This window comes from Hevea brasiliensis, chromosome 4, assembly GCF_030052815.1.
Source record: "Hevea brasiliensis isolate MT/VB/25A 57/8 chromosome 4, ASM3005281v1, whole genome shotgun sequence".
In the NCBI taxonomy this organism is placed as follows: domain Eukaryota; kingdom Viridiplantae; phylum Streptophyta; class Magnoliopsida; order Malpighiales; family Euphorbiaceae; genus Hevea; species Hevea brasiliensis.
In genome coordinates, this window is record NC_079496.1 from 96,473,326 (window position 1) to 96,497,808 (window position 24,483).

Consider the following 24,483-nt stretch of genomic DNA (forward strand, 5'->3'; position numbering starts at 1 on the left):
GTGTACTGTACACGATGATTCGACCTCCCCGACCATAGGGAGTTAGAATATGATTCGACCTCCCCGACCATAAGGAGTTAGAATCACCCCGAAGATGGCCCTTTCAGATTAGTCTTGCATAGTTTGTGAGCTAAATAATGGCTTTTGAGATAAAGAATGGTTTTTGAATAGTAAAGAATTGTTATTTCAATTATGATTTATGTATAATTGATTTTGTTGGAATTACCTTAAATGGTTAGTTATAATTTGATAAATTGAATTTCGTGATCAAAGTTATTTTATACAAATGATTTATATCATTGGCAATGAATATTTTGAGTTTTGAAATTTGATGAGTATCCAAATTTCCAAATTAATTGCTGTAATTTTTGTTAAGGTATATTGTACTATGTTTTAAATTATAGTTTTGCACAACTGAGTTCACCACTCAGCTATAGTTTTGTATGCTGTCGCAGGTGAAAAGAGCATAGAGCAATTGAGTAAGCTTCTTTGAAGAGACATTCAGATCAACAACAAGTTTGCCCATGTACATAGGTTTTGATGTATGCATGTAATAATATGTATGTAAATTATTTGAGCAGTTGTATAAAAACTCTTGTAAAATATTTTGGTATGTAATTAAATGTAACTTATTGTAAATGTAAAATTGAGATATCATTTACCTAAATAGTTTTGTAATATTAATTTTGAGTTTTGTAATCAATGAAATGTTTCTTTTATGATGAGGTTGGTTTGAGAATAAATTGATTTGATTATTGAGATTGAATTGTGAGATGAAATGAAGTTTATTGGAGTTGTATTTGAGAAATCATATTGGAAGTGTGTTTCTTTTTCAGGTTTGAAGAACTGTTTTCTTAAAATACAGCCGGCACTTTTCCAAAATTTTGAAAAATTTTATAATACCATATTTTAATCGATGATTTAAATTTTAAGAAAATTGTTTGAAAATCCCCTGTAGTATATCTAATGGGTTATCGGTAGGCGAAGTACGGTAATTCATTAGGTGTACTACGGGATCATGTTACATCTTACGGGGAAGTAGGGTGTGACACCACTGGTAAGTATCGTCTTCCCATAACACTACCACGGTACTAAAGATATATACCACGAAGGCATAGATAGACAGGAGTCACCACCAGGGTAATAACCGGGACATATTCAGTATTTCTTCCGAGGGTCATGGATGGCAACTTACTCCTTGCAGAGATGAGTACAACCGTCATTACCATAGCCCAATGTCTAGGTTCGGGATAGTGGGTACGTAAAGGAAAAGTGTTAGGTACTCCTTACGCTTAGTCTAACCTCATTAATTGTAGTGTCAGTCCTCTACTAATGTTTCTAAAAGTCTTGTTTATTATTCCTCTATTAAACTTTATCCTAAAAATGCAATTCTAATCCTACACACGCAAGTAATTCACAAAATGGTTGTTGTTTACCAATAATTTCCATGCACAAGTAATTCATATCTATGGGGTTGCTAATTATTTAAATGATATTTACCAAATGACTAAAATTAATTTATTATTGAGAATTTAATTTACAAACAAATTCAATTTCAAATAACCCTAAGTTTCTATTTAACCTAATTAATTAATTTTTCACCAAGTTACCCTAAGGATAATTAAACTAAATTAATTATATATATATATATATGTGTGTGTGTGTGTGTGTGTGTGTGTGTGTGTGTGTAATTTATTCTAACATCACATAAGGTCCAAACAATCACAACCTAATAAAGATTTCTAACATGCAAATTTATTTTATAATTACCAAGTATTAAATTATATTTATTTTACATGCCAAGGTTAGTTTAATTTACAAATAAGATTAATTTTAATTTACCAAGTATTTATTTAAATTGATTACATACAAAAGTTAGTTAAATTAAAAACAAAGTTAATTTTAATTTACAAAATAAAAATTCTATTATTACTACATTTTCATGCCAATAATTATTTTAGAAATTTAGGGCTACTTGTTGATAATTGAAGTCGCCATTGAGGCAAGCCACCCTTTAAAAAGGGTCTTCCCTTCTATTATGGTAATTATATCTCTGGCTTACTCCCGTTTAGCTCCATGTAAGCTCCACACAAATGCCCTCTTTGGTACTTACCTTAAGGCTCTCTCGTGTTTTGCCGATGTGGGATTTGCCTGGAGTGTTACACTACTTACCAATTTTATTTGCAATAGAAAAAATAAAGAAACTAAAGAAAATAAAGAAAATAAGAAAATACAAATAACAATTCACATTGAATTCTAACTGTAGTCTCCTAAGAGGTTAAAATTCCTAATCAGTTATAACTACCTAATGGTCTACTTCTCGAAGAAAAGAAAAAAATAAAAAGGAACTAAAAGAGTTTTGACTAAAATATCTCTAAATAGCTCTAAATTTTCTGAATATTTGTCCTCTCTTTTTTCTTTTTTTCTTCTCGCCCCCCCCCCCCCCCCAAAAAAAAAATAGGGTATTTATAATTTGGGAGGTGTGATAGGATTTTGAGTCATAGAGTGATAAGGTTCAGATGGATTGCAAAATTTGAGTGACACTGAGAGTTTGTATGGGAGAGGGAAAGAGAAAAATATATTTACTTATTTTAATTTTCAAAAAATAAATTAAATCGATTCTATTTAAAATTACTACATAGGCTTTCTTATATCCATGGGGCCCAATTAAACTTAATTAAATCCATTTAAGAATTACCCATATTAAATTTAAATAAAACAAAATTTTATTTAAAGCTAATTAAATTAATTTCCAAAAAATATATATAATTATTTTTTTTTCAAGATCATGCCACGGAATTAATAATTCAGCTTCACGCCTTCAATTACATCTTACAGTCATAAAATTTTTTATTATCGGATTTTCGTAATCTCAATGCACATACTCATCACAAAATAAGAGTCTACACATATAATTAAGAATTATAAGATAATTTAATATATTTATAAAACAAAATATTAATAAAATATAAAAAAATATAATATAATATTAAGTTGAATTTAGTTTATAATTAAATACACATTTTATATATATATATATATATATATATATATATATATATATATATATATTAAAAATATATTATACATCTAAAAAAAATAAAAAAAACATATGTATAAATTCAATTCTCAATTTTAGTTTTATTCAATTTCAGTATGATTTTATTTAGTAAAAAATCAAAATCAAACAAAATCCAACTAAAGTATCAAAATAATTTTTATTCGATACAATTTTTATTGACTCGGTAAAATTATTCAATTCGGTTTGAAACTGCAAGAACCCTAATATTAAATATAATTTAAATTATTAAAGAAAAGTAAAATATTATTATAGCAACATTAAAGAAAAAAAAAGTAATAATTGCTAGAGGTCATAATTATTCAAATTAAATTGTAGTATTAAATTGAATTGTTTTTATAATAATAATAATTGAATAACAATTAATATTCTTTCTAATTAATTAACTCAAACTCAAATTAGATTATTTTTTATTTTTAATAATGATAATAGAATAATCAATATCATAATAAAAATAATACTTTTTTATTAATTAATTATAAACATGATTGCAATGATATTTAAAAGTAATATTAATTAATAAGTGATATTCTCCGTGCGTCACATGACAATTTCAAAAGAAAACTTTACATGACAGGTTAAAAAAAAAAATCTCAAGTAGCACTAACTATACATCTCTTTAAATTTTCTGGAAAATTGCAAATGTGGCCTCAGTTGTCAAACTTAAGCCCCAAGTGCGTGCGAGTGAAAAAACTAAAAGGATAACAAAGCTGTACAGTAGACCATACAGATAGGTACAATGCTTTCTAAACTACCGAGTTAATTCTTCCACTCCTATGAAAACTGATCCTGCTTCCCATTTGAATCCAATGTTGTATGTGCTGGTGGTCTTGCTTGAGTAGGTTGTGGTGGCGGAGCTGTCAGGGCATATGTTAGTCTCGACGAAGAATTCTCAATTAGACCAGCAACTCCTGCAGCAGCAGCTTGGGCACTTGAAGGAAGAAAGAGATCGTGTTTCTGGTCTTTATAAGCACCCCAAACCTGTAAGTGGGAATAGTATCCAATGGTATTTTAATCTCAGCGAACTAATGTTTAACAGTCATCAGTCGGCTGCTACAAATCAATATAATACATCAGTACTAGAAGAAAAAAATATATAATCACGATTTAACAGCAGCTTATCATCAACGCTGTGCAGTTGCATATGATTGAAACTTCAAGATAAATGATTGAAAGCATAGTTATTAACAGTGGTACTTCAACAGCCACTAACAAATATTTGAAAATATAATACTGGAGAAAATGAATACATTGATACTTACATCAGAGGCATTTAATATCTCATGCACTTTATTACAATGTGCTCCTTCTGTTGCAAATGCATGCAAAACCTGGACAGCAATATCACGTTACATAATTTTGCAACTCAAAAAACAAAAGCATTAAATAACTGTAAAATAAAGAAAGAATAAACCATTTTACATACATCTTGTCCATCCGACATAAAGCAATTTAGAAGTGAAAAAAGAGATGAACAAGAAGGAAAACCATCTGCAAAACACGACAATGAATCTTGGAAGATGTGTGTAGATGGTAGAGTCATTAACAAGATCATTGTCAAGTATCGACTTCCAATTCCTAGACTTAAGCATATTTTAAATTTGTTTGCAAGTTCTTGTTGGTTCTCTAAAATTAACTTTCGTAGTGGGTATCATCAAATTTGAGTTAGGCCAAATGATAAATGGAAAACTGCTTTTAAAATCTATGAAGAATTGTATGATATTGAGTAAATCCATGGTCAATTAGCATGTATTTATATTTTTAAATATCTATTCATTTCATAAACTTTACAGATTTTTCAAAAAAATTGATGGTTAGGAAGGTCACCATATAACATTTTTTAGTGAAAAACTCAATGCGACTAAACAAAAATATTTTACTCATGATAATGAGTATTATACTATAGTTCAATCCCTTCATCATTAGTGGTATTATCTTTTGCCACAAGGTTCACCTTTCTAACGATCACGTGCTAATTGTGTTTAAGTTTCTTAATGAATATTTCTCAAGCATCGTTTTGGTGTTGAAAATAAAGCAACCAATGCACTTAGTCGTATAGCTACTATCATTTACACGATGAGTGCATAGGTGATTGGATTTGATAAATTGTCTTTATTTTGATATATCATTGTGATTGTATTGATTTTGTTATTCATGATAGTTATTTGTTTAAGGCAACTAAGTTATACATTTCTATACTTCACTTAAAAGAGTCTCTGCTAGGAGAATAACATACAAGTAGATGATGTAGAACAAAAAAGAACAAAGAACAAAATAAGGACTACTCCTTGGAAAAGAGATCTAATTCTCAACAATTTTATTAATCTCAATAATAATCATAGTTTGAAGCTACTAAATAATAGAAAATTAGCTCCATTTATAGAGCTTACAAACCTAATCAATTTAGGAATAGAAACTATAATATACTCTAATTAGGAATACTAATTAAGATAAACTAGCAAATAATAGACCTAATAATAATAAAATTTCTAAACAATAAAACTTTTCGAATTTCCTAATTCTATAATAATTAAAATTCTTAAATAAAATTCTAAGCTTCATATACTACATTACTAGGTTAGTTGGACATTTTAGGAAAGACAAGACCATTGCTCTTGCTGAGGTTAAGCTCTATTGGAATTCATTGAAAAGAGGTGTTGCTGGGATTGAATTACAATGTCACACTTATCAATTAGCTAAAGCTAAGAAACATGATATTGGTTTCTACACTTATCCTATTCCACATGCCTCTTGGAAAGATTTGAGTAATGATTTTGTTCTTGAGCTACCTAAAATAGTACGACAACATGACTGTTTTAGTAGTAGTAATAGTTAGGTTCTCTAGGATGTCACATTTTATTCAATCTAATACAATGACTGACACTTTACATATAGATGCATTTTACAAGAAAGTTGTTAAATTGCATGCTCGGCCCCTTCTCCATTTTGCAAAAATCTGGATCTAATGTATATTTACTTGACTTGCCCAATCATATGAATATTAGTATTGTTTTTAATGTGGAGGATTTATCACCTTATCAAGACACTTTGCCTCCTACGATGCCTTCTAGTGTTTCTACAGGCCAACATGTGCCAATTTCTCCCTCAACATTAAGATGTCGTTGAAACTGTGTTAGATGATAAGTTTGTTAATTCCTCTTAAGGTGGTTTTTACAGATTTCTTGTCAAATAGCATGATTGTTTCAATTCATACAATACCTCAATTGCTGAAGAAGAATTTCAAACTTTGAATCCTTCTCTCTTGGATTCTCATTTGTAGTTCAACTCTCCAAATTCGAGTTCTTTCCAGCCAAGGAGGAATGATGCATCACCTTCTACGAGGGATTTTAGTTCTACCTATTTTAGGAAGAAATTTAGGAAGTAATATTTTATTTAAAAAGTTTGAGTTGGTTTAGTATTTCTAATTAGTATTGATTTAGTATTTTTCTTATTTTGAGATTCCTAATCCTAGTTCTAATAGGACTAGATAGTTCTTATACCAGAAATACCTACGTCATCCAGGTATTTTAGTAGAGCTTATTATCATTGATATTGACAATTGAGAATTAATAGAATTTGAGATTTGTTTTTCCTCCCTTTGATTGTTCTTTGTGGTTCTACATCAAAAAGCGTGTGATAACATTCAATAAATTCAAACAGAATAAGGACCTACGAAATTTAATGAAAATTAATATGAGTGGTGACTGAAAATCAAGCAGAACAACCACAAAGCGTGACTAACATGTGACAAAAGAAAAATGCCAGTAACAAATATGATTGCAAAAATTCTGACCTCAATTGCAAGCACCCTGCCAATAGATGCTTTAGATTCATTCCACTTCATTTGAGAGCAAAGTCCATTCCTTCCACCAGCCCTCCAGTCAAGAATGCCAAGAAGAACTTCAACAAGACCGGCCCTGTATTATTCAAACAAATTTGATCCAATATTAGAATAAAAATTTTGAAAATATATAACATTGGCCATGCATTCCACAAAATTTATAAATGCAAAATGAAGCCTCTAAGCAATTATTCGCATGATCACAATTTCTAGGACCAAAGCTAACAAGATCCCCTCTTCTTATCTTTTTTTATTTTTTTTAGAAAATGCAAACACAAAGTTTCACTGCAGAGAATAAAATTATTTCAATCATTTTAGCAAACACTTCCCAAATTTTACGAAGTTCCTAGTGTTCTATGTTTAGCACGTTCACTAATTAATATAGGGCGTTTCAGGAATTATTTATTCTTGAATATGTTTGCCATCCGCCCTTTGAATTCTCCACCATTTTTTTTCTAATAGCTAATGCATCGTGAATTTAAATTGTAGTCGCACGTAACAGAAACAAGCGATAACGGCCAATCAAGTGGTAGCTTGATTAGTCTTCCTTCACCTTTAAAGTATAGGAAGTGGGGAGATCTCGAGTTTAAATCTTCAGATCTACCTATTCTGAGATTATTAACCTTTATTATGAGAAAGAAAGAGGATTATCTCCCAATGTGTAGCCCACTATTTGTTACTCAGCCCATTGTCTCCATTGAATTTATTAAAAAAAAAACAAAAAAAAAGGCATAACAGCCTATCTATGCAGATTTTTTTTTTTAAATTTGCAAAATTCATAAAATGAATAGATATTTAAAGATATAATTAAAGCTAAGATATACAATTAAATAATAAAGGCTTAACTCCATCATTATGACATCATTAACATTAATCAATTTAAAACTAAAATAACTAGAATCCTAAATAGGCACATGGAGTGTGGCTCATTGTAGTAAAATCCAACATGGGTTAGGAGAATATGGATGTAGAAGTGTAGATTAATTGCTCTTCTTCACTTCAAACAAACCTTTACTATTTGATAATCTTAGCTCAAGAAATGAAGATACGTGAAGATGAAAATTTTGAGAGAAACAGAAATATTTTTTGAATAAAAAAATATATAAGTTTTCACATGTCAATATATGTGAATGTGAGAAAGAAACGTTTCTTTGTTTTAAAGGACACGTTTCTTCATAAGTAACAAACACATCTTTTGGTTTTAGAGAACATGTTTTTTCATAAGAAACTAACACATCTTTACTTAAAGATACATTCTTTTAAACAGTTGCAATATTTAAAAGACATATCTTTTGAATTGAAATAATGTGTCTTTTGGTGATGTTTGTTGATATCAATAAATATGTAGCATCTTTCATGTTTTAAAGGATTCCTAAATGCTATCTTCCTTCTCTTACATTGATATTGCTTCTCAAAATTCTCTATTGTTTTTCTGGGCTGAGTTCTTGTGATGGAAGAAATCAAGCAGTGGCAAATTTCATTTCCTATTAGGCATTATATCCTAGGGATGAAATTTCTATTCAACATTTTGCACCTAGAGGGGAAATTACTATCCTAAAAATAGTTTCCTGGAAACCCCTTGCCTATAAAAATATTCCTTCAATTTATTTCTTCATTTTTTCTTTTATTCTTTTTATTTTTTTATATTTCTCCAAATACTCTACTGTAGACCCTTAATTTGTGATTAGTATGTGCATTGAGGCCGTGGAAAACCTGATGATGAAAAATTGTATGACTGTAAGATATAATTGAAGGCATGGAACTAAATTATTAATTTCGTGGCATGAACTTGAAAATAATAATAATAATAATAATATGCTTTTTGAAAAATTAATTTAATTTAAATAAAATTTTGTTTTGTTTAAATTTAATATAGGTAGTTCTTAAATGGACCTAATTAAGTTTAATTGGGCCCCATGGGCCTAAGAAAGCCTAATTAAGAATTTTAAATATGACCCATTTAATTTATTTTTTAAAAATTAAAATAAAAAAATATCTTTTTTCTCTATCCCTCTCCCATACAAACTCTCTCCTCCTTTGGCCCCACTCTCTTTTTCACTCCCTATTGGTTCCACCCTCTTTCCCTCTCTTCAAATTGGTTGGAACACCTCACCCATATCCCAGTCTCACCCAAATTCCTCAATCCAAGTTGTTTAAGTTATACGAACCATATCACACTAAGACTTCAAACCCTACCATACCTCTTCTTCACTTTCTATTGGCACCTTCCCCTTCCCCTTCTCCTCTCTTCCTATTGGTTGAAACACATCATCCATATCTCAGTCTCACCCAAATTCTGCAATCGTAGTTGTTTAAGTTATCTGAACTTTATCACCCTAGGACTCCAAACCCTATCACACCTATCTCCCAAAACCCTATAAATACCCCCTAATAAAAAAGAAAAGGAGGAGAAAAAAAAAAGGTGGAGGAGAAGACAAAAAAATAAACAAAAAGGAAAAAAAAAATTAAAGAGAGGAATAGCCAAAATTCTTTTAGTTATTCTTTCTTTCTAGCGATATTTCTTAAAGGTTAGTTCTTTTATTTTCTTTTCAAGATCTATGCCATGTAATATTTAATTCTATATTCCATGTTTTCAATTTATCTTGTATGTTCATATAGATCATGTAATCATATTTAATTTGAGGGGATAAACAACTCTGCACATATTTAGTTTTCGGTCTTTCAAATTTTTATTATTTTTTTATTATTTTCTTAATCTGTAAAAATTTTAGAAAAATTATATTCATATTCTTCACGAAATTCTATTAATTTTAGGCTCAAGAATCACTGAAAAAGCTTTTATATTTTGTAAGTTATGGCTGTTTGAAGTTAGGGTTTTTATAAAATCCGATTTGCAGGATACCCGACTTGTGGAGCCTATCTCCCTTATTTCTTAATATTTTTGTGTAAATCTAGCGTCTAAAATTAATTTCAGAATCTTATAAATCTTTTCCAATTGGTTTTTCATTCATATCTATTGTGGTTAATGAGTTATGAATTTTACTAAAAAGTAGTAAGATTTTGTCACTTAGAAAAGTTACGATTTATGTAAACCATTCGACTAGGGTTTTGTTTGATTTATAAATTTTATAATCTTGTATGATATGTAGGCTGTCTTCTGTAATTATTTTATGATTTTTAGGCATGTCTAACTATTTTAAAAAAAATCGAATTTCTTGCTACTGTTAATCTGCCAGAATTTGGAAATTGTATATTTATGCATGTTCTTGTATTTTATTGGGTTTTAATTGATATTTGATCTATTTTTCTGTTTTTTTTTAATTCAAGAAGTGTTATGAAGTGTTTGGATCATGTTAAAAGACTTAAACCCTTAGGTAGTTGTAACTAATTAGGAATCTTAACCCTTTAGGAGACTAGAGTTAGAATCCAATGTAAATTGTTATTAATATTTTCTTTTTTTTTTTTATTTTTTTTATTTTCTTTAGTTTCTTTATTTTTTATTACAAACAAAATTGGTAAGTAGCCCTAAGGTAAGTACCAAAGAGGGCATTTGCGTGGAGCTTACATGGAGCTAAACGGGAGTAAGCCAGGGATATCTTTGCCATACTAGAAGAGAATACCATTTTTTAAGGTATCTTGCCCCAATTGCAACTGCGATTATTAACACTAAGTAATTATAAATTTCTAGAATAACCATTCGCATGAAATTGTTGTAATAATAGGATTTTTATTTGGTAAATTAAAATTAACTTCATTTTTAATTTAACTGATATTTGCATGTAATTAATTTAAATAAATACTTTATAAATAAAAATTAATCTTGTTTGTAAATTAAACTAACATTGGTATGTAAAATAAATTTAATTTAACACTTGATAATTGTAAAATAAATTTGCATGTTAAAAATCTTTATTAGGCTGTAATTGTTTGGACCTTATGTGATATTAGAATAAATTACACATGTACATAATTAACTTAATTCAATTATCCTTAGGGTAACTTGGTGAAAATTAATTAATTATGTTAAATAGAAACGTAGGTTTATTTGAAATTGAATTTGTTTGTAAATTAAATTCTCAATAATAAATTAATTTTAATCATCTGGTAAATATCATTTAAATAATTAGCAACCTCATAGATAGGAATTACTTGTGCATGAAAATTGTGTGTAAACAACAACCCTTTTGTGAATTACTTGCGTGTGTAGGATTAGAATTGCATTTTTAGGATAAGATTTAATAAAGGAATAATAAACAAAACTTCTAGAAACATTAGTAGAGGACTGACACTCGAATTAACGAGGTTAGACCACGTGTAAGGGGTGCCTAACACCTTCCCCTTACGTACCCACTATCCCGGACTTAGAAATTGGGCAATGGTAATGACGGTTGTAGAAACTCTGCAAGGAGTAAGTTGCCATCCATGACCCTCGGAAGAAACACTGAATATGTCCCGGTTATTACCCGGGTGGCGACTCCTGTCTATCTATGCCTTCGTGGCATAAATCTTTAGCATCGTGGTAGTGTTATGGGAAGACGGTACTTACCAGTGGTTTGATTCTATTAGGATTGTATGAAGTGCATGTCTAGGAAATGTTGTCTAAGGAGGTGATACTTAAGTGAGATCATTGTGACTCCACCATCTTTCCTGGGTATTAATTGGTGCATTTTATATAATACTAGTGGATGATACTTCACCTCCCCCCTCCCCCCCCCCCCCCCCCCTACAGTTTGGTGACTCCACAGGGGACTAAATGGATAAGTACTCCAACATGTTTCTATCAGTCTAATATCATTCCTCTGTTAAACTTTTTGCATTGCACTACACTATCACACAGATCACCCTTACCCTTTTAGCCCCATTAGTACTAGCCAAGGAGACCATGGTTCTACTCGAATTATGACGAATCGGTGAATGCTAGCACCCCATGCCCGTACCTTCCGAGTATATAAAAGAGCCACAGCTCCGACCATTGTGCTTAATGGACAAGCTCTTGCATGGGTGACCCTTTTCCTACCCAATGAAGCCCATGAGCCACAGATTTCAACCCTAGGTACCCCGTAGATGATTTATAACCTTACCGTTTAAACCATAAGTTCTAGTGGTAGTTGAGATGAACCTAGGCCTATGCATAAACCCAATGTGTATGTAGGCTCAAGTCCATTTTAAAATCCGTGTTAAGCAAGAGAATGCTTACTTATGATTAAACTTTAAGGATATAAATCCTTTATTTGTGAGGGAAGGATCGTCCTGGACCACCCCTTGTTGGTATGTCCAGTGTACCATAGCCTAGGATAAAAGTTTTTCTTACCCTGCACGTGAGAGTTAAAGGTATAAGGGGGCGAAGATTCAATTCTAGAGATTCCTTTTTTTTTTTTTTTATTCAGTCTTTGGTTCGATTTTAGTTCAGTTTATATGGTCTGGTTTTGATTCTATTGGTACGGTTCGGTTTTGGTTTTGTAAAAGTAAAGGCAAAAAAAAAAAAAAAAAAGGTCCATTCATGCATTGCATTCATGTACATAGCATACTTAGGTTAACCCTTAAATACTATTTTTTTGAGCAAACATAGCCTCAAAACACATCAAAGAGACTTCCAATAAGGTCACTTGGGTTAGGGAAGGGAAGAGACTAGTAAGGATTTTACCTACACTACTTAAGATGGAATAAACTATGGCCATGCTTGATGAAATATTAAACGCCAAGATGTTTGAGCTAGAAGAGAAAATTGTGGTCAACTTTAGAAAGAGACTTCGAGGTAGGCCAATTAACTGGCATTAAAGTTATTAAGGTTCAAATTGTGTCTCTCACCCCAAGGAGATTTTTCCAATTCAGCCAACCCTTTTTGGAGCGTCTCAAAGCTCAAAACCTCCCGCAGCTCTTAGCACCCAGACCACCACCAAATCCACTCCCACCTAGCTATGATATCAACCAATACTGCCAGTTTCACCAAACCCATAGTCATGACACTGACTAAGGCTTCCAACTTAAGCATGATATCTAAGACTTAATTAATGCCAAAAGATAACCGACCCAGAAAACTGACCAAACACCCACACTAGCCCTATATCTAACTAAAATTTTCACCTCCACTAGGTCTCTACATGATCTCTACTACCCTAAATAACCCAAACAAAATGATTGACTTTATCTAACTCATCCAAAAGCCCAATGAACCTATCCAATCCATCTAAAAGCCCAATGAACCTCAGTCTATAATGTTTGTTGACATTTGTGATAATTCTAGCCGTGATGAGGGTTCTTTGGATGTCTTGACCAACTCTGATGAGGAGGTAGTAGCATTGCAAGTAGATGGTTCAGCTCAACCAATGTCTAGTTTTCAAGTTGCTAGGATCTATGAAAACTTGATGGATCCAAAAGTAGCTATTGTGAAGAAAAGGATGAATTTTTTTTCCCGCATGGGCCTAGGAAAAAGAATAGATGGCCTGGTGACTTTTCTTGAGATGAAGGGGTAGATCACGAGTTATGGTTTAGGCTATGAGCCAATTGACAAGAAAGAAAAGCCAAAGCCTCCTAAGTACTTGAAGGAGAGGGCAATTACCTAGACATATAATTAGGGGTTACTACATGTGAAAGTGCTAAAGCAGAAAATCAGGACCATTGATCTAAGAACTGCATGGAAAGCTAAGCACCTAAAGCTACATCCCTAAGTTTGAGTCTGTCTTTTATAATGCTCACAGTAGTGATACTGATGTTTCTATTTCTGATATACTTGATGCAAATTTTAAGGTGAAGATCAATAACATGACCAGTCCTTCTGCTTACTTGTTTGATGTTTATTCTAATAGGCATATGCATGGCATTCATAATCATTTAGAATTTATTTCTATTAATACATCAAAATCAATCTCTATTAATTTTGGTACACCAAATAATCCTAAAGACATTAAGTTAGCTGAAGATTTAATCCAAGAAGAAAGAGATAAATTTATAGCCTTGTTAACAAAGTACACATGCCTCAAACTTAAAATTAGATGGCCGATTCCCAAGCCAAGCTAGTGTCCCCATAGGAAAAAGAATGATCAAAAGTTGACTTAGCTAATTATTTTAATGAGGAGTAAAATTTCATGCTATGAAGGATTAATAGTAGCACATGTGGACCTAGAGAGAGAAGGAAAATGTTATGAAGACATAAGGAGGTCTTTGGAAGTGAGAGAATACTCGCAATAAGCCTACAAAAGAGGTAGAGCAATAATTCATAGATTAGCCACTCAATTTACTTTAGCTGGGGGGGCAATTCTACAAACTCTTATGTGTGATAGAAAAATAGGCTGATGAAATAATGAAATAAGTACATGCAGGAACGTGTGGTCCCCATATGAGTGGAAAGGTTCTAATTGGAAAAAAAAAATGTTTAAAACACATAACGATTGGCCTGAAAAACTCATTTATGTTCTTTAAGGTTATCGTAGTACTATAAGGACATCCACGAGGGCAACCTCATTCTCTTTAGTATATGGGACTAAATTAGTGCTATCCATTAAGCAAAAGGTCAAATCCTTAAGAGTGATATTAGAAGCTAAGATCCTAGAAAATGAGTAGGCCTAGAAGAGATATGAGGAACTAGCTTTGATTGATGAAAAGAGGATGCGAGCCTTGTATCGTATGCAGGCTTATCAGAGGAAGATAGCTAGAGCCTTTAATAAGAAGGTGAAGCCAAGAAAAATCAAAGAGGGAGACATGGTTTTGAAACAAGCTCGGCCCACCCTTTTGATTTAAGAGAAAAGTTTACCCAAGCTAGGATGGTCCATACATAGTCAACAAGATCTTACCACAGTAAGAATATCAGTCCTGAATGGGAATGAATTTCAAAAACTAGTCAATTTAGACAGGCTCAAATGGTACTTTGTGTGAGATAGGCCCGCTAGGCTGAAAACCTACAAAAGGCGATCTAGGCAAAAGTAAGGGTTGAAAAAAAAAAAAAGAACAAAAGTAAAAAAAAATGCTAGATTGAAAATCTACAAAAGGTGGTCTAGGCAAAAGGAGAGGTGAGAGAAGATCCGGATGAAAAATCTAAAAAGGCCATTCAGCAGGATATAAAGCTTATTTCTAACTTTGAAAGGTTGAAAATTTGGTAAAACTAAATGTAAGAGGGAGCAATGGTGTACCTGAATAAATAAAGAAGTTTTTATTACATTAACCAGGAATAGGTTTTATTTAATTATGATTGTGAATGTGTCTTAAGGGATACATCAAAAAATTAAGTAATTGAACTGCATTGTTTTGATTTAACCTATTGTTTTGTGAGCATGACAGAATAGGTGTTTGATATGAATATCCTGGTGATTGTCTAATTTCAAAAAACAAAAAAAAAAAAAAAAAAAAAAAACAAAAAAAAAAGAGCTCGCTAAGTGGAAAACCCGTAAGGGCCCCTAGGCAAAAGTTAAAGCAAGCCCGCTGAGATGAAAACCCAATAAGACATTTTAGGCAAAAGTTAAGGCACAAAGAATAGAGTTCATGGAAGAGAAACAAGTCGAGGGAAAACAAGATTTTGAAGTAACTTTAGAATAATGAAGCATAAGGGAAGAGATGAAAAAGAAAAATCATAGAGAAATTGTATTGTAACCTTAAGGAAGTCTTTTTTGGTGAACAATTCTTCTAAAAAATTTTGAGGTTAGAAGAAAGTTTTTGCAAAAAGAGGTCCCCCAGAGGACTAAGTTTTTTTAGAATCTCTAGTAAAATCAGCAAGCCCATGATAGGAAGTAGCATACAAGAAGCATAAAAATCAGAGAGAATTTTGAGACCCAGTCGTCCCAATTTTTTCAAATCATGAATTAGAAATTTTTTGGTAAGTCCTTAGACGTTGTTTAGGGCGCACGACATAGTTGTGTAAGGCATAGAAGAACGTGCATCAACATGTCACTTGTAGGTGTGTAAAGCGTAGAATAACATGCATCATCACAGTGTCAAGTGTCGAACTACGAGGGAGTTTGATTCTTCCTCAGGATAACGAGGGGGATACGTAGGTAGTTTAGGACTGCGGTCCTAAATACGAACCCACAACATTTCATGACAGGTATTTTTTGGTAAGTCCTTAGACATTGTTTAGGGCATATGGCATAGTTGTGTAAGGCGTAGAAGAACACACAACAACATGTCACCTGTAGGTGTGTAAGGCGTAGAAGAACATGCATCACCACAGTTTCAAGTGTCGAACTACGAGTAGGCCTGATTCTTCCTCAGAATAGCGAGGAGGATACATAGACAGTTTAGGATTGAGATCCTAAATACGAATCCACAACATTTCAAATCACAGAATTGCCATTATCATTAGACCGTAGCTAGTCTCATGATGCAGAGTGTATCAACAGAGCCACATGCATTCGATTTTCACATGACAAAGTTATCACTATTATGAGACCGTAGCTAGTCTCATAACGCAGAGTGTATCGACAGAGCAAGATGCATTCGATTTTCACATGACACAACTATCACGTTTATGAGAACATAGAGTATGTCGACCGAGCAAGATGTACTCGAACCTTATAGCCAATGTTTCATAGTTATTAGAAGATTGAGTTTCACTTTGACGAAACTTGAGTAATGCTTTCGCATTAATTTCAACTTTCACCAAAATGGGGGGCAAACTGTAAACCCTTATTTTGTGATGAGTATGTGCATTAAGGCCGTGGGAAACCCGATGATGAAAAATTGTATGACTGTAAGATATAATTAAAGGCATGGAATTGAATTATTAATTTCGTGGCATGATCTTGAAAAATAATAATAATAATAATAATAATAATAATAATAATAATAATAATAATAATAATATGCTTTTTGGGAAATTAATTTAATTTAAATAAAATTTTATTTTGTTTAAATTTAATATAAGTAGTTCTTAAATGGACCTAATTAAGTTTTAATTGGACACCATGGGCCTAAGAAAGCCTAGTTATGAATTTTAAATATGACCCATTTAATTTATTTTTTAAAAAAATTAAAATAAAAAAATGTACTTTTTCTCTATCCCTCTCACATACAAACTCTCTCTCCCCCTTTGGCCCCACTCTCTTTCTCACTCCCTATTGGTGCCACCCTCTTTTCCTCTCTTCTAATCGGTTGGAACACCTCACCCATATCCCAGTCTCACCCAAATTCCTCAATCCCAGTTGTTTAAGTTATCTAAACCTTATTACACTAAGACTTCAAACCCTACCACACCTCTTCCTCACTTTCTATTGGTGCCTTCCCCTCCCCCTCTCTTTCTATTAGTTAAAACCTCTCATCTATATCTCAGTCTCACCCAAATTCTGCAATCCTAGTTGTTTAAGTTATCTGAACTTTATCACCCTGGGACTCCAAACCCTATGACACCTCTCTTCCAAAACCCTATAAATACCCCACTGATAAAAAAGAAAAGGAGGAAAAAGAGAAAAAAAAAAAAAAAAAGGTGGAGGAGAAGACAAAAAAAAAAGGAAAAAAAAATTAAAGAGAGGAATAGCAAAAATTCTTTTAGTTATTCTTTCTTTCTAGCTATATTTCTTAAAGATTAGTTCTTTTATTTTCTTTTCAACATCTATGCCATGTGTTATTTAATTCTATGTTCCTTGTTTTCAATTTATCTTGTATGTTCATATAGATCATGTAATCATTTTTAATTTGAGAAGATAAATAATTCTGCACATATTCAGTTTTCGAACTCTCATATTTTTATTATTTTTTGTTATTTTCTTAATCTGTAAAAATTTTAGAAAAATTATATTCATATTCTTCACGAAATTTTATTAATTTTAGACTCAAGAATCACTGAAAAAGCTTTTGTATTTTGTAAGTTATGGCTATTTGAAGTTAGCGTTCCTGTAAAATCCGATTTGCAGGATACCCGACTTATGGAGCCCATATCTCCCTTGTTTCTTAATATTTTTGTGTAAATCTAGCGTCTAAAATTAATTTCAAAAACTTATGAATCTTTTCCAATTGGTTTTGCATTCATATTTGTTATGGTTAATGAGCTATGAATTTTACTAAAAAGTAGTACGATTTTGTCACTTAGAAAAGTTACGATTTATGTAGACCATTCGGCTAGGATTTTGTTTGATTTATAAATTTTATGATCTTGTATGATATGTAGGCTGTCTTCTATAATTTTTTTTATGATTTTTAGGCATGTCTAACTATTTAAAAAAAATCAGATTTCTTGCAACTGTTAATCTACCAGAATTTGAAAATTGTATATTTATACATGTTCTTGTATTTTCTTAAAGTTTTAATTGATATTTGATCTATTTTTCTATGTTCTTTTAATTCAAGAAGTGTTATGAAGTGTTTGGATTATGTTAAAAAACTTAGACCCTTAGGTAGTTATAATTAATTAGGAATCTTAACCCTTTATGAGACTAGAGTAAGAATCCAATGTAAATTGTTATTAATATTTTCTTATTTTCTTTAGTTTCTTTATTTTTTATTACATACAAAATTGGTAAGTAGCCTTAAGGTAAGGACCAAAGAGGGCATTTGCGTGAAGCTTACATAGAGCTAAAGGGGAGTAAGCCAGAGATATCATTGCCATACTAGAAGAGAAAACCATTTTTTAAGGTAGCTTACCCCAATGATAACTGCAAGTACTAACAAGTAAGTAATCACAAATTTCTAGAATAACCATTCGTATGAAATTGTAGTAATAATAAGATTTTTATTTGGTAAATTAAAATTAACTTCTTTTTTAATTTAACTGACATTTGTATGTAATTAATTTAAATAAATACTTTGTAAATAAAAATTAATCTTATTTGCAAATTAAACTAACATTGGCATGTAAAATAAATTTAATTTAACACTTGATAATTGTAAAATAAATTTGCATGTTAGAAATCTTTATTTGGTTGTGATTTTTTGGGCCTTATGTGATATTAGAATAAATTACACATATACATAATTAACTTAGTTCAATTACCCTTAGGATAACTTGGTGAAAATTAATTAATTAGGTTAAATAGAAACGTAGGGTTATTTGAAATTGAATTTGTTTGTAAATTAAATTCTCAATAATAAATTAATTTTAATCAACTGGTAAATATCATTTAAATAATTAGCAATCCCATAGATAAGAATTACTTGTGCATGAAAATTGTGTGTAAACAACAACCCTTTTGTGAATTACTTGCGTGTGTAGGATTAGAATTGCATTTTTAGGATAAGGTTTAATAAATGAATAATAAACAAGACTTCTAGAAACATTAGTAGAGGACTGACACTCAAATTAACAAGGTTAAACCAAGCGTAAGGGGTGCCTAACACCTTCCCTTTACGTACCCACTATCCCGAACTGAGACCTTAGGCTATGGTAATGACTGTTGTGGAAACTCTGCAAGGAGTAAGTTGCCATCCATGACCCTCGGAAGAAACAGTGAATATGTCCCGGTTATTACCCGAGTGGCGACTCCTGTCTATCTATACCTTCATGGCATAAATCTTTAGTATCGTGGTAGTGTTATGGGAAGACGGTACTTACAAGTGGTTCGATTCTATTAGGATTGTATGAAGTGCATGTCTAAGAAATATTGTCTAAGGAGGTAGTACTTAAATGAGACCATTGTGACTCCACCATCTTTCCTGGGTATTACCTGGTGCATTTTATATAATTCTAATAGATGATATTTCGCCTCACGCCTCCCTCCCCCCCTACATCTACATCAAGTTAATTTTTCTACAATAACTTTTTGGGATAATGTAGAAACTAGAAACAAAATGAGCTCTCTAACTCTCCTCAAAACAAATAAAAAGAATCCCTATATGCCCATGTGGGTAACGGCCGTTACTATTACGTAATGGTCATAATGGCTATTACCCACCCATCACAATTATTTTCTGCCATTATTTAAAGAGGGTATTAGTAGCAATACCCCAAAAAAACATGCAAATAACATTACGGCCGCTATTTAAAACCAGGATAAATTTTAACAACCGTTCCTAAACTTATTTAGTTATAACATCACAGTCTCTTAACTTAAAAATGTAACATAAAACCCCATCAACTTTTACAGTTTACACAGTAAAATCTCTCTAACCTCTAATTGCTGATTTTTCAGTTAGACGCTGACTTGGACAATTCCAGCATAGAGCTTATTCAGTATTTCTCTTTTCTCTTTCAAGCCATGCATAAATTGAATCATTCTCCTCTCTATAGACAAAATAATGTTTCACGTGTAGAGAGAAAAATTTTATACTTTGCATAAGAGAAGAGAGAAAAGTTGACAAAACACCATGTGGGAGCTATTTACATCAGTTCCTAACTAGAAAATCAATAATTGAAAGTCATAGGGATTTCACTGTACAAAATTTAAAAGTTTATGGGGTTTTATGTTAGATTTTAAAGTTGAAGGACTGTAACGTTACAACCATATAAGTTCAGGGATAATTGTTAAAATTTACCCTTTAAAACCAAGATCAGAATATGCTTAGTTTATGCCATGCACAATGTTACAAGGAACCAAGTTTAAATTGAACTTGCATTTGCAAGGTGTAGACCAAAAGCATATCAAAGCCAATTGACAACGGTACTGATGTAGAACAAATAAAGAAGAACAAAGAACTAAATAAAGAGTGTGGAAGTGTTTGGGAGATATGAGAGTGGCATGGTTAACTAAATTGTTTAATAAGATTCTAAACTCAAAGAAAATGCCTGATGAATGGAGGAAAAGTATTTTAGTACCTATTTTTAAAAATAAGAGAGACATATAGAGTTGCCCAAACTATAGGGGAATTAAACTCAGAAGCCATACTATGAAGTTGTGGGAGATAGTTGTGGAACATCGACAACGTCATGACACTTCTATCTCTTCCAATCAATTTGGCTTCATGCCCGATTGTTCAACTATAGAAGCGATCTTTCTCATTAGAAGCTTGATGGAGAAATATAGAGATATGAAGAAAGATCTACACACGATTTTTATCGATTTGGAGAAGGCTTGTGATAGTGTTTCTAGAGATGTCTTATGGAGAGTGTTAGAACAAAAGATAGTATATATTAGGTACATACAAGTGTTAAAAAATATGTATGAAGGAGCAACTACTACTGTGCGCATAGTAGGAGGGAATACAAGAGATTTTCCTATCTTAGTTGGATTACACCAAGATTCAGTTGTAGGCCCTTACCTTTTTACATTAGTTTTAAATGAATTGACGAAACATATACAAGAGAGTATCTCTTGGTGCATGATGTTTGCAGATGATATAGTTTTGATAGATGATACGCTATGAGGAATCAATAGAAAGCTAAAGCTTTAGATAAATACTATAGAGTCAAAAGGCTTTAAATTAAGTAGAACGAAGATAGATTACATGCATTGCAAGTTCAGTGAAGGCCGAACTGGTGATAGGGAAGAAGTTAGTTTTGATGAAGTGGTACTGTCCCAAAGTAATCACTTTAAATATCTCGGCTCAATCTTTCAAGTAGATGGGGGATGTCAGGAGGATATTAGTCAGGATTAAAGCCGGATGATTGAAGTGAAGACGTGCCACAAGAGTTTTATGTGATCACAAGATTCCCAAAAAGTTGAAAGGAAAATTTTACCTTACAGTTATATGACCGGCCATGTTATATGGTAGTGAGTGTTGGGCACTAAAAGAGTAGCATGTGTCTAAGATAAGAGTTGCAGAGATGAGAATGTTAAGATGGATGAGTAACCATACTAGACTATATAAAATCCATAATGAGAGTATTAGAGAAAAGGTAGGAGTGATGCCAATTGAGGATAAATTGAGAGAAGGGATATTGAGATGGTTTGATCATGTGAAACGCAAATATATGGAGGCTCTAGTTAGACAAATAGAGCACATTAGGTTAGAAAATAGAAATAAAAGAAAGGGTAGACCTAAACTGACTTGAAGGAGAGTAGTACATCACTACCTAAAAGCATTACACATTTCCGAGGATTTAACCCAAAATCGTTTAGAGTAGAGAAAAAGAATCCATATGGCCGACCCCAAATTTTTGGGATAAAGGCTTAGTTTAGTTGAGTTAAAGAACTAAATGAAGAAGAATAAAGAACTAAGAGAAATCAAGGACCAATCCTTGGAAAAAAAGAACTAATGGTCAATAATTTTATTTAATCTCAATAATAATCATAATCCAAAGCTACTCAATAATAGAAAATTAGCTTTATTTATAGAGCTTACAACCCTAATCAAATTAGGAATAAAAATCCTAATTTAACTCTAATTAGGAGTACTAAATAAGATAAATTAGGAAAACTAAATAAGATAAATTAGGAAATAATAGACTTAATAATAATAAAATTCTTAAACAATAAAAACTCTTCAAATTTCTTAATTCTATAACAATTAAAATTCCTAAATAAAATTCTAAGCTTCATATTTTACATTAAGTACACATTCTGATGAGTAAATTAGCTCTAACAAGGGAAAAACTTACTTAAGTCCTTGTGCAACTAGTGCATCCCGTGCACGATTTCCAGCAACTACAACACGTTTTAGTGTCTCAAGAGCTAGCATGCTTCCACCTTGCCATCCTATTGCTTTCATTAACAGTGGAACAACCTGAAAAACAAAACACTAGTGGGAGTAAGCCAAGGGATGCATATTAAGTAACAAAAAGTGAAAATATTTTAAATTGTAATGGAAAGTCAATCATTATATTATTTCTCTGTATATTCTGTATTCTGCATTCCTATTTAAGATTTCTTATTTAGGATTTCTTCCTAATTAGTAGAACACAATTATATGAATCAATTGTATATATATACCCATGTACAAATTAATTGAAATTAAGAAGAATCATCTCTTTTTACATGGTATCAGAGCAGGTCATCTATCTAGGGTGACTATTTGTTCTCACCACCTAGCTCAGGAGAGACCTTGGCCGCCAACCGGCCGTTTTGACTCCGATCAACATCGCCAGCGTCGCCTCAACCCCCTCATTCCATAACTGTGTGCTATTGCCTGATCCACTATACCATTAAAGGACTTCTGAGGTTTGGCTCTCAGATCCTATTTCGGTATTTGCTTCATTTGTGATTTTGGGTTATTTTGCCACTGTAAGCACTTTGGATTAGCGTTTCTGATAGTTTTCTTTGTCTTAACAAATGACAGACAATAAGAATGTTATTTCTGATTTGATTCCGGTGATGACTAAAATCACGAAACACAAACTTAATGATTCGAATTACCTGGAGTGGAGTAAGACTGTTAAGGTCTATTTGCGTAGCATTGATAAGGATGATCACCTTACTAAAGATCCACCTACGAATGATACACGACAAACTTGGCTAAGGGAGGATGCTCGATTGTTTTTGCAGCTTCGGAACTCGATTCACAATGAGGTAATTAGTTTAATTAATCACTGTGAATTTGTTAAGAAATTGATAGATTACTTAGATTTTCTGTATTTTGGTAAAGGGAATATCTCCCGTATTTATGATGTTTGTAAGGCATTCTACCATGCTGAGAAAGAGGATAAGTCTCTCACGGCTTATTTTATGGATTTTAAACGGGTATATGAGGAACTTAATATATTGTTGCCCTTTAATCCTGATGTGAAAGTTCAGCAGGCCCAACGGGAACAACCAGCTGTTATGAGTTTTCTTGCAGGCCTTCCTTCAGAGTATGAGACTGCTAAATCTCAGATTCTTTCCAGTTCTGAGATTTACTCTTTGCATAAAACGTTCACATGGGTCCTTCATACAGAGAGTACCCAATCTTCACAGCCTGCAAGTAGTGCTCTTATGAGTCGTAATCCAAATGGACAATAGTGCAATAGAAAAGGAAGTAGAGGAGGAATTACAGGCAACAGAAGTAATCAGCGTAATGGAGAGGCCAATTCTAATTAGGACTCAAGAGGAGTCATTTGTTATTATTGCCATGAGCCTGGCCATACAAAATATAATTGTCCGCAACTTCAGAGGAAAAATCAGCAATCACAGATGACAAATATGGCAGCAGAGGATTCTACAGTATCTTCCTCTGAGAAAACTATTTTGGTATCTGCAGAGGATTTTGCACAGTTTTCACAGTATTAGGCATCTCTAAAGCCTACAAGTTCATCTGTCACTGCGATCGCTGAGTCAAGTAAATCCACTACATGCATTGTATCTCCCTCATCCAAATGGGTTATTGATTCTGATGCGACAGATCACATGACAGGTAATTCTAATCTTCGATCTGCTTTTCAGTCTAATCTCACTTCCTCTACTGTTACTTTAGCTGATGGTTTTACTTCTTGTGTCATGGGTTCTGGAACTGCGAACCCGACTTCGTGAATTTCTTTATCTGTTTTGTGTATACCAAAATTCTCTTTTAATCTACTTTCTATTAGTAAACTTACTCGTACCTTAAATTATTCTCTTTCCTTTTTTTCTGACCAGTGTTTGTTTCAGGATTTTACGACGAAACAGATTATTGGTAGAGGACGTGAGTCAGGTGATCTCTACATTCTAGAAAATCATGTACCGCGGTCGCTTGTTTACTCCAGTACCTTAACACCTCTTGAAGCGCATTGTAGATTGAGTCATCCTTCTTTGTCTACCATGAAGAAGCTATGTCCTCAATTTCAGTTTTTATCAGCACTAAAATGTGAGTCGTGTCAGTTTGCAAATCATCATCGTTTGCCTTCTATGTCTAGAGT

General features: G+C 32.3%; 1 protein-coding gene across 1 annotated transcript in view; it reads right to left on the bottom strand.

Annotated features, from left to right (window-relative positions):
* Positions 1-3,576: 3,576 nt before the first annotated feature.
* The window catches only part of LOC110654475 (dnaJ homolog subfamily C GRV2-like), a gene marked incomplete at its 5' end in the record, with an annotated part of 47,851 nt that continues 26,944 nt past the window's right edge, over positions 3,577-24,483 (bottom strand). The window contains 4 exons of the mRNA XM_058146323.1: positions 3,577-4,060; positions 4,342-4,410; positions 6,873-6,996; positions 22,276-22,400. Of these exons, the coding sequence (XP_058002306.1) occupies positions 3,854-4,060; positions 4,342-4,410; positions 6,873-6,996; positions 22,276-22,400 (525 nt within the window). The remainder of the gene's footprint in view (positions 4,061-4,341; positions 4,411-6,872; positions 6,997-22,275; positions 22,401-24,483) is intronic.